Source organism: Aulostomus chinensis, chromosome 4 (assembly GCF_037954235.1).
Source record: "Aulostomus chinensis isolate RoL2024-O1b breed Wild chromosome 4, RoL_Achi_v1.0, whole genome shotgun sequence".
In the NCBI taxonomy this organism is placed as follows: domain Eukaryota; kingdom Metazoa; phylum Chordata; class Actinopteri; order Syngnathiformes; family Aulostomidae; genus Aulostomus; species Aulostomus chinensis.
In genome coordinates this window covers 23,653,030-23,669,929 of record NC_141323.1, presented here as the reverse complement: position 1 = coordinate 23,669,929, position 16,900 = coordinate 23,653,030, and the positions used below count along the sequence as shown (strand labels likewise).

Here is a 16,900-nt window from a genome sequence, read left to right as displayed (position 1 = left end):
GGGGAGAGGAGTTTACAGAAAGGTGAAGAGTGCGTGCACTTTGAGCTTCGTACAGCACTTGCACTGCCTTGATTTCAACACTGTGTGGGAAATGAACTGTAAAGCTCAAGCTAGAGATGGGTTTAAAATGACTACTAAAATACTGAGTGTTCGAGATGAACAATTTACGATGAAAATATTGGGAGAAATGAAGCAGAGTTGGTTGAAATTCTTCCTTCTACTTTTCAAACTGCAACAGAAGTTGTGTCTCGTTTGTATTTTTTTTTTTTTTTTGTCCTTGTTTGGATATTTTTCACTCTATTTTTGTCATCTTCCTTTTCCAAATAAGCAATCAAACTAATTTAATAGTGAAGTCCACTTTTAAAATTCATAAGCATCATTTTTGGGATAATGGTGCTATAAAATTAAAAGGCTGTTAAGATACAAGTGATGCCATCTTTTTCATATAAACATCCCAAAACAATTTGGTTTTTTTTTTTTGTTTTTTTTTTTAGTCCTGAGTAGAATCTGCAATTCCTCAAATCAGTCTGTGGGAAGTACCATGTTCACCTCCACCAATCGGAAAGCGAGGATGGGTTAGGATCAGTCTGGGGCCCTGAGAGACAAAACCAGTGATAAGAGTCCTCTCTGAGGTTTACGAGGATAATTCCTGTGAGCCCGCGATCATAATTGGGGTGACCCGGACTAATGAAGCAGCAACATCTTCATCAACTCACAGTGTCTCTAAAGTGAAGAGGGCCCGCTGAACCATCAGGAGAGATTTTGGGAAATGGATCGACGAAAAGTGGTAGCGAGGCAGAAAAGGATTCTGAAATGTTTGGCCTTTTTTTTTTTTTTAACTGTAACTATAAAGCATCCTGTGTTTCTGTACGAATGTAAAAATGCATCTATTTGTATGAATCTAAATGAGACTGTGGCCGCTCAGGCTGGATGTATTCCTCCACACCTCGATAGGTTCATCCTGTATGTGTCCGTCTCTCTATCTCTATATAGGAGAGGATACACTGAGCATCTGCCTGGTATATGGTCTGGTCCGGCTGGTTGACGTGCTGCATGGCGATGGCATGGGGGAACTCATTGAGCATCCGCTGCTGGAAAGCCTCCAGCCTCTCATAGTCGTGGCCACGGCATACAAACTCCTTATTCTGCAGGGGAGCAAAGCCAAGGACAACATGCTGTTAGCTTGACATCTAGTGGTTGCATGCTGTAACAGAAGCCTTAGTAGCAAATGCCACGGAGGGAAACGGGCCCTGTTACATCATTTCATGGCACTGGATGAGAGTTTGTGAATGTCACTTCACACTGAAGGAGTCTTATATAAGAAAATTCCAGTCTTCTTGCTTGCCAGTTTTGCCTTTGGGGAGGGCAAATTTTCGTTACTCACTGCAAAGGAATATGAAGATTTATTTACCCGAAGGAAGAAAGGGAACTTCTTTCCATAGAAGCCCACTCTGAAGAATTCCGGTTCTAGTCTTTGCTGGTCCATGATCTTGTCATAGAGAGAAGCCTCCATCATCTAGCATAAGAAATAAATGACAACATACATAAATGATGGATCGTGGTCGACTTACTAAATAAAACAACGGGAGAGATTTCTAGGACACGTCTAATGAGAATAACTCACCCTCATCTTGCTCAAGTTCCTGTAGTCGTAGTACGACTCGTACTGGTCCGCCAGCTCTCGACACAGGATGATGCCATTCTCCCAACACTGAGGACACCAAAACACATGCATGTGAACGCAGCAAACTTCAGGCAGGGATGCCTACAGTGGTGCTGTAGAATCAAAATTGCATCCACTGGGTGGCACTGAAGAGTTGACAATCAAATAGAACCTCTTTATGCAGGTACATGCGGCAGCACCCAGCAATCAAGCTAATTAAATGGAAAGTTTTCCTTTCCTGCTGCCTTCTAATCCCTCTGCGGCAGCACCGGCAGATGGCATAGCTTGTGAATGTGAAAGAAAATTGGACAATGAGTAACGAGGGGAGCGGTTTTTCATGATTCCGCAGAGCTCTGTTTTTTTCATCGAGAATATTGACAGTTTTTCCTTGTGTGTGTGTGTGTGTGTGTGCGTGTGTGTGATTTTGGATATTTTCAGTGATGAAACATTTTATTCCAGCTCACGCAGAGGAATGAGAAGGGTAGTTAGGATCAAGACATATAATCAGAAGAAGGAAAAAAGAATAAAAATGGCTTTCCTGAAGAGACAGGAAAGACAGATCTCGTTCAAAACGCAGCTTACTTCAATCAGCTGAGCTCTATTTTAGCTGCCAATCTCTCTTTTTTTTTTTATTCCCCCATTCTTTGCTGAGGCGTAAAAATCACAATGCGTATCACGTTTCAATCTAACCGTCATCCACATTTCTAGAAGGGAATGGTGGAGGTTCGCGTGGAAGTATATGGAAACCTGCTGTAATCGTAGCCGCCAGCGCCCCGATTAAATCGGTGAGGTGTTGATGCCTTGAGCTGCTGTCACGACTCATGACAGGTAGAAATTAAATGTCTGACCAGCAGTGGCGTGTACTTTTTTGAAGCGAATACAAAGACAATACTTTTCTCTAAAGACAGAATTTCATTGAAATTGAAATCACATTACATTGCCATTAAACACAAAGGGGGCTCTTCTGAGCATTCATGTTTAGTGAATGCGGTCATGCTCGTAATGCTAACATGTATTTTTGTACAGTACACGAACTAAGAGAAGTGGCGATTCCTTGCAGAAATCTGAGGTGCATCCATATTTTTAGAACTGTTAATGTGATGACGACATACACTCTCATTTCACTGAGACATTGTTTGGGTTTTTTTCCTCATCGGGGGAAAAAAAAAAAAAAAAAAAGACCTCGGTGTTCAACCTTGCTTAGCCTATCCCTGAGTCTTTTCATTGGGTCATAATTGAGGACCACGTGGACAGAATGCTAATTTCGTATATCAGACTAGCAGGGATCCAGTAGTGCATTAGCGCTGAGAATATGTATGAGAGGCTGATACACTGCTTGTTGTCAGCTTAGCGAAACATACGTGCCCTGAGCTTGAAAAAGGCTCTTGCCTCACAGTGACTGTGCTTGTCGATCTTAAAGCTGTTAGCACAAAAGAAGAGAGGCATGCTCTTATAGCAATTTAGCACTCAACCTACGTGAGAAGATAAACGTGTGTTTGAGCTCACCTTCCCCCTGTCAAAGTTCTGGACAATCGTGAGATGCAGGAACTCTTTCCTTTGCCACTCGCTCTGCATGGGGTAGTTGAGAAATTCTCGCAGTGGCCTGTCGGACCACTCTAGTAACTCATCGTACAGCAGCAGGGTGTACGAGGCCTCTGTGAAACACAAGTACACACAACAATCGGATCATATAAAACTACTGCAACGAATATTGTCAGAAATATACAGCTATATGCATGAAGCATTGGTTGGTGTAATAAGCTAGCAATAGCTACACATCGGGTGAATCTTGATTTTATATATAAAGCTATCTATCTATCTATGTATCTATCTATCTATCCATCCTTCTGGTACATTCCTCATATCTTACCTGTGTAGTTCTGTGCTTTCAGGTGGAGGTCATACAGCTTGTGAATGTAACGGATGTACATCTCCTCTTTATTCAACTCCGTTTTGTAGAAGTTCTGATGACAGAAGTGGGTGGTTGAGGATTGAAGACAAAAAAAAAAAAATGTCACAACAGAAGAAGAAGAAGAAGGAAAAAAAAAAGAGAGATTGCGACAATTGTAGAGAAACTGAAATGCAAATGAGAATTTAAAAGCCACTGATTGATCTATGACGGAAGTAAAATATATTCCAGCATGGGATTTTTTTTTTTTTCCATGTATACTTCATGTTGATGCAAAATGAAGAATTCGACATGTGCAGATACTCTTGAACGGTCATGGCAATAAGGGTAAGTCATGTTTTAAGATTTCCATCCATCCAACGGACATAAAAAGAAAAAATGAAGCCATGCGGGGAACTTCACCTTCTCAGTCCTGTTGTTTTACAGACCAACATAATGCTCATAAATTGGAATTAGTTGCTCTACCCACAAATCTAGAAGAATATTAATCCACGCTTAGTTGAAATGGAAGCTTAAATATGTAATCATTTGTCACAAATAAGCTTATAATGATAAGGATTGTGCAATAAAAATCAATCAAGCAACATATACTTTTTTGTTGTTGCAGTTTGTTTGTTTGTTTGTTTGTTTTTTCTTTCCAAAGGCGCGGTGACGTTCCAGCTCCATCAATGCCGTATGGTGTTGTAACAGATGCGGACACAATTCTATCATGACCCGTGTATTTCATGAAAGCTGAAATCAAATGAAGTACGGGTCATTCCACTATCAACATCATAATGTGACGCACAAATGATTATTCGGTTAATCAGTTCAAAAAAGAATGGAAAAACTCGGGCATTGAAAAAAAAACAAACAACCTTGATTTGATCGGGTGATTTTTCCTCCCTTGCTCACAACACTTCGGAAGTGCTTTTCCATTTATCTAGATCGCCGCTCCACCCCTGCTGCTACGGTTTGTGATCACACACAGAGAAACTGGTCACCAGCATGCAACCGAATACGTTTTTTTTTTGTGTGTGTGTGGGGGGGGGGGGGGTCTGTCGATATGCATCTGATCGTATCAAATGGTATGATAACTTATAATTAAAAATTGCAACGTGATGGATGTATCAAGATATGTATCATATTGTGAGACTCGTACCAATAACCAGCCTGACGAATAGCACGACAAAGGCAGAAACACTACTAACCAGTAAACTGACAGTGCATCCGATCTTCTTTCCATCTACTTCTCCCAGCTTCATACAATCCCTGCGATTGAAAAAGAAACGGTTAAGGAAAGTGGTGCGCAAGCTCCCTTTCAGTGGTATGCGGAGAGGTTCTTAACTTTTTTTCTTTTGGGGGGGGGGGGGGACACAAGTCAAAAACAACGAATACTGTCAGAAAAAGTAAATACTAAAGAATGAAAACGCGTTATCTTCTCAATACGTTTTGCCTTCCTTGTAATGTCTGTGTGTCAGTCATTACTGTCACGACGCATCTGCCTCTGCTAACGGTGCCGCCGAACAGTGCAGGACGGTACAGAGTTATGACTCAAGTTATCGCCCTTTTAGATTGAGCTGGACTCAGGAAGAGCAGAAGCCCCAGTGCATGGTGTTGTGAGCGCATCCATAAAACCGGCGGTCAGACACGGTCCCTTTCAACCAAACATCCAAGACCGAGAGACATATGACCGGATATCTTTTTTTTTCTGAGAAAACGCGACACGCTGGTGGTCCAGGTCCACGATTCAATCACGTCCTAAACTGGTTGCTTGATAGCAGGTAAACTGGCAGGAAGAAATTGTAGATCGAGATGGCGAAAGAAGAAAAGATTATCCAGGAGGTGTTTAGTATGAAATAACCGTGGATGTCCATATGGTTAAAAACATGTTCAAATTCACGAAAATATTCCAGCACGTAACCCTTCTGGTTACCTGATGTGTGGCCCCTCACTTGTGGACCTCCCCTGCAGTAGCAGTGAAGAGCAGGCTACACTACTGTGTTCTGAAGTGAATTTTTGTCTGAGGGAGAACTTGGTTCAAAGAGTTGAGAACCGCTGGTTAAGGGCATTAATGACTCAGTTATGGCAACGAGAGAGGAAAATGAGGAGGAGATACGCTCTCTCACCTGTAGTCCAGCAACCTCTCCATTAAGCGTGTGACAGTGGCAATCAGAGAGATCCCGCTCTCCCTCCAGGTCTCTCTCTCGATCTTCTTCAGCAGGCTGGAGAACAAGGAGGAAAGCCAGAGTGAGACAGTGGAATGGAGAGACCGACAAGAGACAAGAGGGAAAGGTGATCCAAAAATGGGAAAGGAAAGGTGGCAAGGGGAGGGAAAAGAAAGATTGCTAAAACAAAATGTAGCAAAGAGTAAATTTAGTAAAGAACAAAAACAAACCAAAAAAAACAGTCACACCAGTGTCACCTATGCTTGGTGCCTTGTCATTAAGAGTTAAAGGCCCGACATAAAGGATTTTTTTTTTAATTCCTCAAAAAAAATTATAGTAGTTTTATTTACTGCCCAAATTGTTTTTATTTTACTTTTTTTTTTTTTTTACATAGAATTCAATTTCCAAGCAGCAGAGAAGAAAAACAAAACACGAAAGGTTACTTTTTGGCTGACGTTGAATTTCACAACCCTGCTCCTGCCTCACACACACAACACTGAGACAACAAAGAGGAGAGCATCTTACCTAGGGTACGGACCAAACAGAGGAATTCTACTCCAGGCGGGAAGCATAGGCGGAATAAATTAATATTAATACTATTAATATCAGCACTCACTCACACAGGTTAGCTAAGGAGTTAGTGGAGTTAGTAGGAGGGAAAAAAATTAAGAAACTAAATGAAATAAATACATCGACTTGGCAGCAAAAAAAAAAAAAAAAATATTGGGGAAAAATACAAACATTTACACTTAATACGTCTGTCTAATATCGGCATATTACATTGTATTGTAATTCAGATTCGATTTACAGGGGTCGTACATCAATATTCAGTGATATTCCACTGTTTCTGTAATGATTCTCATGCAGTGATTGTGGTAAATAGCACAGCTGGTTATGAGACACAAAGGTTCAGTCATGGAACACACAGAAAATCTTCACACCTCATTTCAGAAATGTGATACTAGAGACAAAGAAAGCTATGCTGAATCAAGTCTGAGGCCTGAGAGCGAATATCTATGGTGGAAAGGGACACAAAAAAAAAAAAAAGGTAGCTGAAACGGAAGTGGAGCTGCGCGCGCATGTGCACGCACACTCACGCACACGCATGCAAACACACGCACTCTCTCGGATGTGAGCAGGGACCTTAAGCATGCAGAACGCAAACTTGGAGACAACAAGGACAGAGTGGACGAGGACTGGCCACAGAGATGTGTGTGAAGATGACCGCTAACTCACCCGTCATTATAAACGTATCAGTTTGTGTAATAAACCAGGAAGATTACATCTCAGGGTCTGTGAGCACTAATTCCATTTTTCACACTGGCAATGACCAAAATCTTACTTAATGAATCTTTTTTTTTTTTATTATCAATCAAAACATTCTTTGGCAATTCAGCAATCCTCAATACTAAATATCAGGTCTTGAAACAGCAACAACCATCTGTCCATGCTCTAAATTTTATAGAAATTGATAAGGCCAACTCTTAAATGTCACACTTTCTATTAGTTTGTCTGTAACTGTCCCAAGTCCCGATCCCTAAAGGATAAAAGGTAATATTAACACATGAAGTGGATAAAAACAAGGCCTCTGCTACCCGTCGGCTTGTGTGCATCGGTTGTCCAAAATGTCTGCAACAATGCTAAAATCCAAAGAAATCCCTAAATGCTACTCAAAGTGCACTTCATTGAATGCCGTCTCGCTGCGCCAACTAAATTTAAAAAGCACATGAAGTCATTTTTGTACGACCGTTTTGAAAATGGTGAACAACGCTGGGTTATTTGTGAATCCATTCTCCTCAAGGGGGGGGGGGGGGGGGGGGGGGCTATGTCCGCTGCATAGGTAGCGGAATCATTTAACTTTCCTTCGCAACCGCTGACATTCGGTTGCTGTTGTTACTCGTGCCTTTTTCATTCGATTTAAATGGCGCAACTTCAATATTTATATACATAACGTGGTCAAATTTTCTAACGTGCGTTAGCGGGGCATTTAATATGAGGGTGTACGCTGAGTGCAAATACTCTCCAGTCTCAATAATTGCATTCGAAGACAAATGGGATTTTTTTTTCTATGGCAGCAGGCTCTGTCGTTAAATGGGAAGCTTAACATATTTAACAGGTTTTGCTCCAGTAAAATATCGAGGACAGCTTCCCCGAGCTGGTATGCCGTTAATCTGTCCTCTTTGGGTTTCAGGGTTAAAAGCTCATTTTCAAGTGTAGAATTTTCAGACTCATCCCACTTGCAGATGAAACGGCCGTTTACCGAGGTAAACAAGCAGCGAGTTTGCAACCCACACAGGTGCAGCCTTGTGCGAGTTGCTCAATTCAGCTGATGCCATAAAAAGCTATTTTCTGTCGGCGCAGGTGTCCGAGCTAGTTTACCTCTTTGGTGTTTTGCTATTGAGCGTTTAAGCTCTCAGGTGGCTTTTTAGGCAAAATGAGATAAACCGCCATCTGATGAGGACTACGTCTTCCAAAATCAACGGACGTGGACAAGGGATTTTCAGTAAGAACCTGAGAGCCGCTTCGTTCAGTTTTAAGTAAAATGTCCCCCATGGATTGAGTCGCACTACTTTTGCCCCTTACTCACATGCTGTTGAAGAGCTCCCGGTACGTCTCATCTCCTTTGCCTTCAGACATCAGACTGTCTAGCTTGTCAATCAGCTTGGCCTCCACCTGCCAGAAGGAAGAACTTTGGACTCAAAGAGCTGCCTTTTTAAAACAATGCTGATCAAATACTTGAGATGAAGTAAGGTACAGATCGTTTTGAACTGAAACCAATTAAATTTCAACATATCAGTAATTTCCCGCGCAACTTTGCCAGAACAAGAATTTTCTCAGACTCAGTTTCGTGAGTTAAGATGGGTTTTTTTTTTTCTCTTACCCACCTCAGAATTTTCCTCTTGTATCAAACATAGAGAAGTGAATCTGTTAGAGATGTATCACCTGTTTGAAATTGCCGCTACGTCTCTGCTCCCAGTCCATCATGTCGTGGAAAATGGGGATCATGACATTTCTCAGGTCAGGCTGGGGCACCAATGTCACTTCCAAGAATGGCCCAATCATGGCTGGGATGAAGTTCAGCTTGTGCTCCCCTGGAGAAGAAGTCAGTGGTCAACATACGTAGCAGATGGGCTCTCACTTGTAAAGCAGCCTTCCTTAATTCAAACGTTTCAACTGCGATAACGGCTACTCTGCTGATGTCACCTCTCCAGCTCCTCGCCCAGTGGTTTTCCACTGCCACTCCCACCTCACCAGCCAAATTCCACTCACCTGAGCTCTCCACCACACTTGCAGCTCATCCCTGTCATCAGCCCAGGTATTTAAGCTCCAGCTCCACACACACACACACACACACACACACCGGTTGCCTGGTTGTCTTCACATTATGCAAGCCCTTCAAGCACTCTGTTCCGGACTGATCACCCGTTGCTGACCTGGTCTGTCCCTGCCTGCTCGCCTTGCCCTCGGACTGATTGGAAGATTTCGACCCGTTTCTGCTCTGATCCTGTCTGCTCGTTTGCCCTGGTAATTGACCTCGCCTTCCATCCCTGACACCGAGCTGCCTGTCCTTGAGTTTCCTGTCTGCTGGTTTCACGATCTCTCGACTGCCTCCGACTCTCCGATGGTCTGTTCCCTGGCTGTTATTCACCCGGCGGAAAGGACGCGTCATCTCCTTGTGTTCTGGAAGTTTGGCTTTCCTGCCAGCATCAAGGGCTCACGCCTGAGAGAAATCAGTGACTTTAAGGACGCTGCCCTGCGCATCACTGCCCCGTGCAGCCCCGCAGGATCGAAATCCGGCGACAACAGTATTTATTTTCCCTGTGTTTGTGCCTGAGACTGAGAACTTCTGCTTGCTGGATCGCATCTGGGTCCTCACAGGGGCATGACAGGTACATTGATTTAAGTGCTTTAAAAAAAAAAATTAACGAAATAGTTTCACGGATTAATTATTCCAATACAAAAGTAAATTGGTCGCAGCGTGGTCAAACAGACCACAAAAGCAACGACGAGGTGACTTCATGTTGTCTACAAACATGCAGAAAACTGAACTTTGAATCATCAGATCAAGTTTTGTGCACCATCTACCCGTGGCAAAGAAAGAATTCTATTTTACCTTCTCTGATGTCTGCACTGCCATCATACTAATGTGTCAGAATCAGTTCTTCTATTGAGTGGTTCCACCGAACGAAAGCAGCTATTTATAATACACTCTTTTTTTTTTTTTGGTGTGTTTTTCTACCAAAAAAGCGCAGATGTATCCGCCTCTTTGTAGAGTATTAATTCTTATAGCATAGCCATGTACAGCAATGATAATAAAATAAAAAAAATAAAATACGGAGGATAAACAGGGAAGAGAATTTTGAAAATTGTTATCGCATCTCAAGAACTGATTTCAGCGAGTGCTTCATCTGATTATGATTCAGGAATTCGAAAGGTACGAAATTTTAAGTCGGGGTACTGAGTTGAAAAAGTCTGGTTTTACCTAAATTCTGCCACATGCTGAAGATCTCACAGCCCATCATCACCCTCATGTCTCCATACCTAAAGGACAGAATAACATGATGACAACAACTGTGACTACACAGAACAGCATGCTAAGAGCTCATCTTACAGTGTGTGTCTGTTTATGTGGTATGTGTTGCTGCGTATATGTAACAGCCACATACTTCTCCAATATCTTTTTCCTCTTGGAGGGAGAGAAGGACTCCAGCTGAAGACAAGGCTGGTTGATAAATATTACTGAGAGATAGAAGTACGAGTCCCACACCTGAAAATAAAATATATAATGTCAACGATGTGCAAAAAAAAATTCCGCCGACTTTACGTTTTTAGGGATTCAGAGAGTAATCTATCCTTGGATTCTTGACTTTTGAGTTTTCAGTGGTTTATCACGGTACATGCTGAACAACGCCAGCTGATACCTTCTGCTTTTATCCTCTTTATTTGATGGCTGTGCATCTCTGACAGCTTTTGTTTTGGAATAAAGCTCCAGCAGAAATGTTGTTGCAGCCTTTTAGAAGTCAGGTCGTTTGAGACTCCCAACAGCTTTTGAGTTGCTGTCGTGCTGCTAAAATACATACGGGCACGCATGCGCGCAGAGACTGACGCACATTTTCTTACCTTGTAGTCAAACTTGTCATTGAGGAAGTTTTTCCTAAGAGCATCAGATAGATAGAGGACTGTTGTGATAATGACACTTGAGGCAAAGGAGAGAGAGGGAGAGAGAGAGAGAGAGAGAGAAAAGGTTACAGTGTCATCTTGGAGGAAAAATATCACTTTGAACAATTCAGACAAAGGTCTGTTTGTGGTGTGATCATGTAGAGGAGTAGTTTTATTAAGCATTACTAAGAAATATGTTACTGCAACTCCACTATTTTTGCAGTAACCGGGATGCAGACACCCCCTCTATTTTTTTAAGAACAGACTTAAGACCTTCCTTTTGATAAAGCTTATCGTCAGGGCTGCCTCCGGGCTTCCCCACATCCCAGATCCTGGGTGCTGATGGAGGAGGCTCCAGACCTTAAGAGGCTCAAGCTGCCACTGTAAGCATCACATCCCCGTCTGTCCATCATTCTCTTCCCCTTTCTCTCCCTCTTCACCTCTGTCCCTCTCTTTCCTTCTGTATATCTGTCTTCATTATCTGTATTTGTCTCTACCCTGCTCTCTTTCGCCCGAACCGATCAAAGCAGATGGCCATTCCCATTGAGCCCGGATCAACTTGATAGTCACTGAAGGAGTGTGGTACTGGACCTGCTCTACTTGTAGTGTCATGAGATACATTTTGCTGAGCATTGGTGCTATACAAATAAAACTGACTTGAGTTAAGCAGTAGTGCAAAATTTACTGTTCCAAGTTAGAAGTTACATTCAAAATGCATCAACTCACTTTTGAGAGCAGTTCTAGCAACGGTAACAAAAGTGTTTTTGTTTTTTGGTTGTTTTTTTTTTCAAGAATTTTGTTGTGTTTTCTTTCTTGATTCTTTGCATGTGATAAGCTTACTTGTTGGTAACCAATCGCATGACAGTCCAATCTTTAGGAAACATCTCCGGTCGGATGAGGATCCTGAAGACTGTAAAGATCTGAAGAAGGAAGTCCTAAAACACCCAGCCCCCCCCCCCCACACACACAAACACAGCAGACATGTCATCACTGGTAACAGACTTGCTTTGCGTCATGTCCACGCTCCTGAAACAGTCGAGCTCTACATCATACTCAAAATTCTGGGACTGAACAATATCATCATTGACTTTTTTTTTTCTAGACCATCACTTAGAATACTTTTGATAGAGGAAAAAGAAGTAGATGATGGAAAATGACCCTCTCTGCTAGGTGGTATCAAGCTAACAAGAGCACATTACCCCTACTGTTTCAGATCTCCACCGAATTGATTATTGGGATTATATGCAAATAGCAAGAAGGAGGGGAGGGTAAATACATGCAAGAAGGAGAGAAACATTATGACACACTGTACAAACTGCAGCTTTTCTTCCTCTAGCACAGTAGTTCTCAAACTTTTTTTTAAAATGAAACGACTCAAAACCTTAAAAAAACAAAGAATAAACAGTAAATTAAAAAAAAAACCTCAAATTACAGTTCACTATAAGTTTTGTAATATTTTTGTGTCCGATCGGTACAGTCACTTTCATTCATACTGTGCGCACGCAGCCTGAGTTAAATGCACTTGTTCCTGTTACTCATTCCTGAACAAGAACAACCCCAGGTTCCTCTTCAGTACTGGAGCCAGACTGACAGAGAGCCACAGCTCTACTGAAACAAGTATTCCTGTTTCCCTGGGTAGCAAAGATTTCATGGACTTCTTTAATGACAATTCTCCTTTACAAGAGAGAAAATTCTTCTCCTCCCGCCATCAACTGACAACAAGGACCCTATAACCTCAGAAACCTTCGAGGCAGCTGTAGGACCAGAGGTACACTTTGACAGTTTTTCTCCCGTTAGCCTTCATGAGCTCAGTACAATAATTTCCTCCTCTAAACCATCCACCTGTCTTCTAGACCCCATCCCAACTAAGCTGCTTAAGGACTCTCTACCCCTCATTGGCTCCTCTCTCTTGGACATGATCAATGTGTCGTTATTATCTGGTTACGTCCCACAGTCCTTTAAAGTGGCAGTAATGAGACCCCTTCTCAAAAAAGCAACCCTGGATCCAGAAGTTTTGGGCGACTACAGACTGATATCAAATCTTCCTTTTCGTTCCAAAATTCTGGAGAAAGCATTTGCTAAACAGCTCTGTGACTTTCTCCATAGCAAAGTCCTCAACAATCAGGCACCTTCCTACCTGACAGAGCTCATGGTTACTGGTTACTGGTGGTTCCTAGAGTTCTAAAAGTACACTGGGAGCCAGAGCCTTCAGCTATCAGGCTCCCCTCCTGTGGAACCGTCTCCCAGTTTCAGTCCGGGATGCAGACACCCTCTCGACCTTTAAGAGCAGACTAAAGACCTCCCTTTTTGATCAGGCTTATAGTTGGGCTGCTCAGGCTGGCCCTTAGATATGCTGCTATAGGCTTAGGCTGCTGGGGGATCTCCCATGATGCTCTGGGCTTCTCTCTCCTCCTCTCTGTCCTCCTGTATGTGTCATACATAAATCATACTCATGTGTTACTAACTCATCTTCTTCTCCAGAGCCTTCAGGCTCCCCTCGTTCCAGATCCTGGGTGCTGCTGGAGGAGGCTACAGACCTGAAGAGGCTCAAGCTGCCACCCGTAGCTCCACCTGCTCACGTCCCCGTCTGTCCATCAGTCTCTTCCCTTTCTCTCTCTCTTTATCTCTGTCCCTCTCTTTCCTTCTGTATATCTGTCCCTTTGGGGCTCAGGCCCTAATAATGCAATATTTAATATCAAAATTTAAGTGCAACCAATATCTCTTCAGGTTCATTTAACAGTAGGTTTACCTGCTACTTTTGCTTATACGTACCCATAAACAGCAAGCAATTTATTTCGAGCAACTACAACAAAAGCCAAAGTATTTCCACACACTGGACCGCAATTATGGCTTGATCATTTTTCACTCGCCAGCTTCTCCTTTGTCATCCGCCATGCTATGTTTTGTTCTGAAATTCACGCTGTTGCTGGCGCGTGGCAATTACATTACCAACAGGCAGACTGAAGAGGGAAACCTATGATGTCTTTATCATTAAAAGTACTAAAAAAAGACATTTATATTAATTCTGCCATGCCTAAATCTAGTGTGTTATTTCCTAGTATCGATACAATCGATTGATTACATTTTGAAACCATGTTAGATCAACATACGTCGTCCTGTAGGCCGACTTGCCGAGCTGTAATGATTCATCTACTACATCGACGTATCATTACACCGTTAGTCCCATGTTTAACTAAAACAAGCAAGTATAATTATATCGTCAATAATTCATACTGTGAAAAATACCTCCTCTCTATGTTTCTGTGGTTTTGAGATCAACAGTGGGTATGAATGACACAGTTGGCCCTGTTGGAAGATGGATTGATTTTTACAGACAGATTCAGGGACAGCAACGTCGACGAGGTAAATAGAGAGCAATGATGGTCTTACCCTCAGGTCGTCTTTACTGCCGAATGCCTGCAGCAGCTGCTGGTAGTGTCTGTCACTCATCTGTCGCAGGAGGGCCAACAAACATGCCACAAACTCACCCTGGATGGATGACACAATGAAGACGAAGAAATTGCGTATTCGTCAGTATTAAGGCTGTGACACGCCGCAGTTATCTCGATCATCAGGGTGTCGAAAGACAAACTTTTAACGTAGAATGTAATTTATGGTCCCACTGTCCTGTAGAAAGTAGTTATGTGGGAACAATGGAGCTTTGGGACTGAATAGTCTTGTGTATCGCTGTCTTAAGTACTCATCAAATCTTTGCCCTTAATTAACCTCAACTGGAAACGGGAAAGAATTGTGGCAACATTAGCAGAGCTCTATTATGGGTGAAACCAACCCTACCCCACCTCGTGTCTCCATCATGTCACAATGATGACTCTAATTATTACCCAACTCAACCTTCCCCCGTTTGTGCCATGTAATATTATAAATTTTAATTATTGCCGTTAATGTTAATAATGTTAGTGGAATTACCATCACCAAGGCAGCAACTCTATTTAAAATCTATAATTACTTGATATTCCCAAAACAATTTTGCGCGCACACACGCACGCACGCACGCACACACACACACACACACACACACACACACACACACACACACACACACACACACACACACACACACACACACACACACTCACACACAGTCATGTTTCCATCACTTAAGAGGACATTATATTGACATAATAATTTCCTGGAGACTCGCCTTACACTGATGGGAGTTTTAAAAAGCTTACTGTATGATTGGTAAAGTTATAATGGTCATTTTACAAATGCATCTCAAGCTCTGGCTGTAGACCACCACATTTTCGACGGCATGAGGATTTTCTTTTTGTCCCCAGGAGGAAGGACAGAATGTGAACTTGCCCTACTTGTTTAAACATTAAGACAAGGTACACACAAAATGGACCAGGGTTGTCAAACCCCTGGCCAGACAGGGGGCCACTCATGCCCTGCCCCACAATTTCACAGGACCTTCCAAGATATTAAAATAGAAGTTCTCTCATTATTATTGGTATGTTATTATGAGCTATAAAATTACATTTCCATTTGGGGCAATCATTATCTTTTGTTGGTTGTTAGTTCATTCTTAGCTCCAATCAAATGTCAAATCCTTTTTCTTCTAATCTAATTTTGGTGTTCCTTCTTCGTTCTCAGCAGACATCATCTTTGAGACAGTACAACGTAAAACACACATACAGTGACATCCTGAAACTGCAGTCGCATAGCAGGACCAGCAGGTTGTGGTCGGTTGCTGATCTCCAGGATGGTCCTCAGTAAAACTCCCAGCAGACTTTCCACGATCAGCTCCACCTCTTCAGAAACCACCGGCTCCTGCACAATGGAGAAGATATACACACTCTGAAATGAAGTGCAGGTGATGGAACTACTTTATGAAGACGTGAGTAGAAAGCGTCCTTATTTGCTTGTCACTGTCTCCTTGTCATTCCAGCTAAACTTTTAACGATTGTGAACAATAGATATCACTCTGAGTCAAAAACAGCACCTCTTAATGAGTCTTGAGCTGGTGTACGGAGAGGAATAAGAAGGATAAAAAGGATTCTGGGATATTAGAAACAATTCTGCATTCCCAGAAAGAGAGAGTGGAAAATAAACTGGTGTGTGTGTGTGTGTGTGTGTTTTTGTTATGTCCCCTGTAGTCTCTATTCCTGACAAGACAGACAGGGTTTGGACAGAGTGATAATGCGGAGTCGCAGGCTGGCACATTGGCTGTCACTGCTGTCACTTCTCTTCAGATGTGGTGCCCGTCAGTGTGTGTGTGTGTGTGTGTGTGTGTGTGTGTGTGTGTGTGTGTGTGTGCGCGCGCCTATACAGCTATCCCTGCAGAAGCAAACAGAGCAGCCTGGACAACCTGAACATTTCCAGACACACACACACACACAGCTCAGAGTGACGGCCACTCCGACAATGGCTGTTGCTGAATTGATGGGATTCATTACTGGACTGCATGGCTGCCAGTGCACCTGTTACAAAGACTAATTGACCATTGTGAAAAGGTTCATTGGCCTACTGAAATATACTTCAAACAGGCTGGCTCGCGCTCTGCCGCGTTGGTTTTGGCGTCTTGTCTATTTTTTCCGCGAGCCGCAGGTGAAGTTAGGCAGGAAGTCGGAGACAGGAACGGCATAGAGCATCCGTTCAACTATCAAACTAAAGCAAATTTCAAATAAAACACCCTGATTGATTAAAAACTCATTACTATAGCCGCCTAAAGACGTGGACATACATGTACAATTGTCATTAACACATTACGCAATAAATTGATGAGGTTATAAACTGATGACTTATAAACTTATTCATGATAAAAATCAGCTCTGGCGGCACGGTGGTGCAGCGGTCAGCACTGTCGCCTCACAGAAAGAAGGTTCAGGTTCAAGTCCCGGCTCGGGCACAGGATCTTTCTGTGTGAGTCTGCATGTTCTCCCTGTTCCTGTGTGGGTTCTCTCTGGTACTCCAGCTTCCTCCCACAGTCCAAAGTCATCAAGAGGGGACGAGGCTGATTGATACTCTAAATTGACCGTAGGTGTGACTGTGAGTGTGAAT

General features: G+C 42.6%; 1 protein-coding gene across 4 annotated transcripts in view; it reads right to left on the bottom strand.

The window, feature by feature from the left end:
• The window catches only part of LOC147263938 (dedicator of cytokinesis protein 4-like), a 130,475-nt gene that overhangs the window by 25,256 nt on the left and 88,319 nt on the right, over nt 1-16,900 (bottom strand). For 2 of the 4 annotated variants that reach the window (XM_086202316.1, XM_086202317.1), the window contains exons 25-40: nt 15,536-15,670; nt 14,270-14,368; nt 11,720-11,814; nt 10,841-10,916; nt 10,387-10,487; nt 10,203-10,261; nt 8,663-8,811; nt 8,307-8,392; nt 6,245-6,271; nt 5,681-5,776; nt 4,763-4,823; nt 3,534-3,627; nt 3,170-3,318; nt 1,625-1,711; nt 1,412-1,516; nt 1,004-1,145 (exon numbers count right to left, since the gene is read on the bottom strand). In XM_086202316.1, coding sequence (XP_086058442.1) covers nt 1,004-1,145; nt 1,412-1,516; nt 1,625-1,711; nt 3,170-3,318; nt 3,534-3,627; nt 4,763-4,823; nt 5,681-5,776; nt 6,245-6,271; nt 8,307-8,392; nt 8,663-8,811; nt 10,203-10,261; nt 10,387-10,487; nt 10,841-10,916; nt 11,720-11,814; nt 14,270-14,368; nt 15,536-15,670 — 1,561 coding nt within the window. The remainder of the gene's footprint in view (nt 1-1,003; nt 1,146-1,411; nt 1,517-1,624; nt 1,712-3,169; nt 3,319-3,533; nt 3,628-4,762; nt 4,824-5,680; nt 5,777-6,244; nt 6,272-8,306; nt 8,393-8,662; nt 8,812-10,202; nt 10,262-10,386; nt 10,488-10,840; nt 10,917-11,719; nt 11,815-14,269; nt 14,369-15,535; nt 15,671-16,900) is intronic. The other 2 variants (XM_086202318.1, XM_086202319.1) reach the window with 1 other exon arrangement.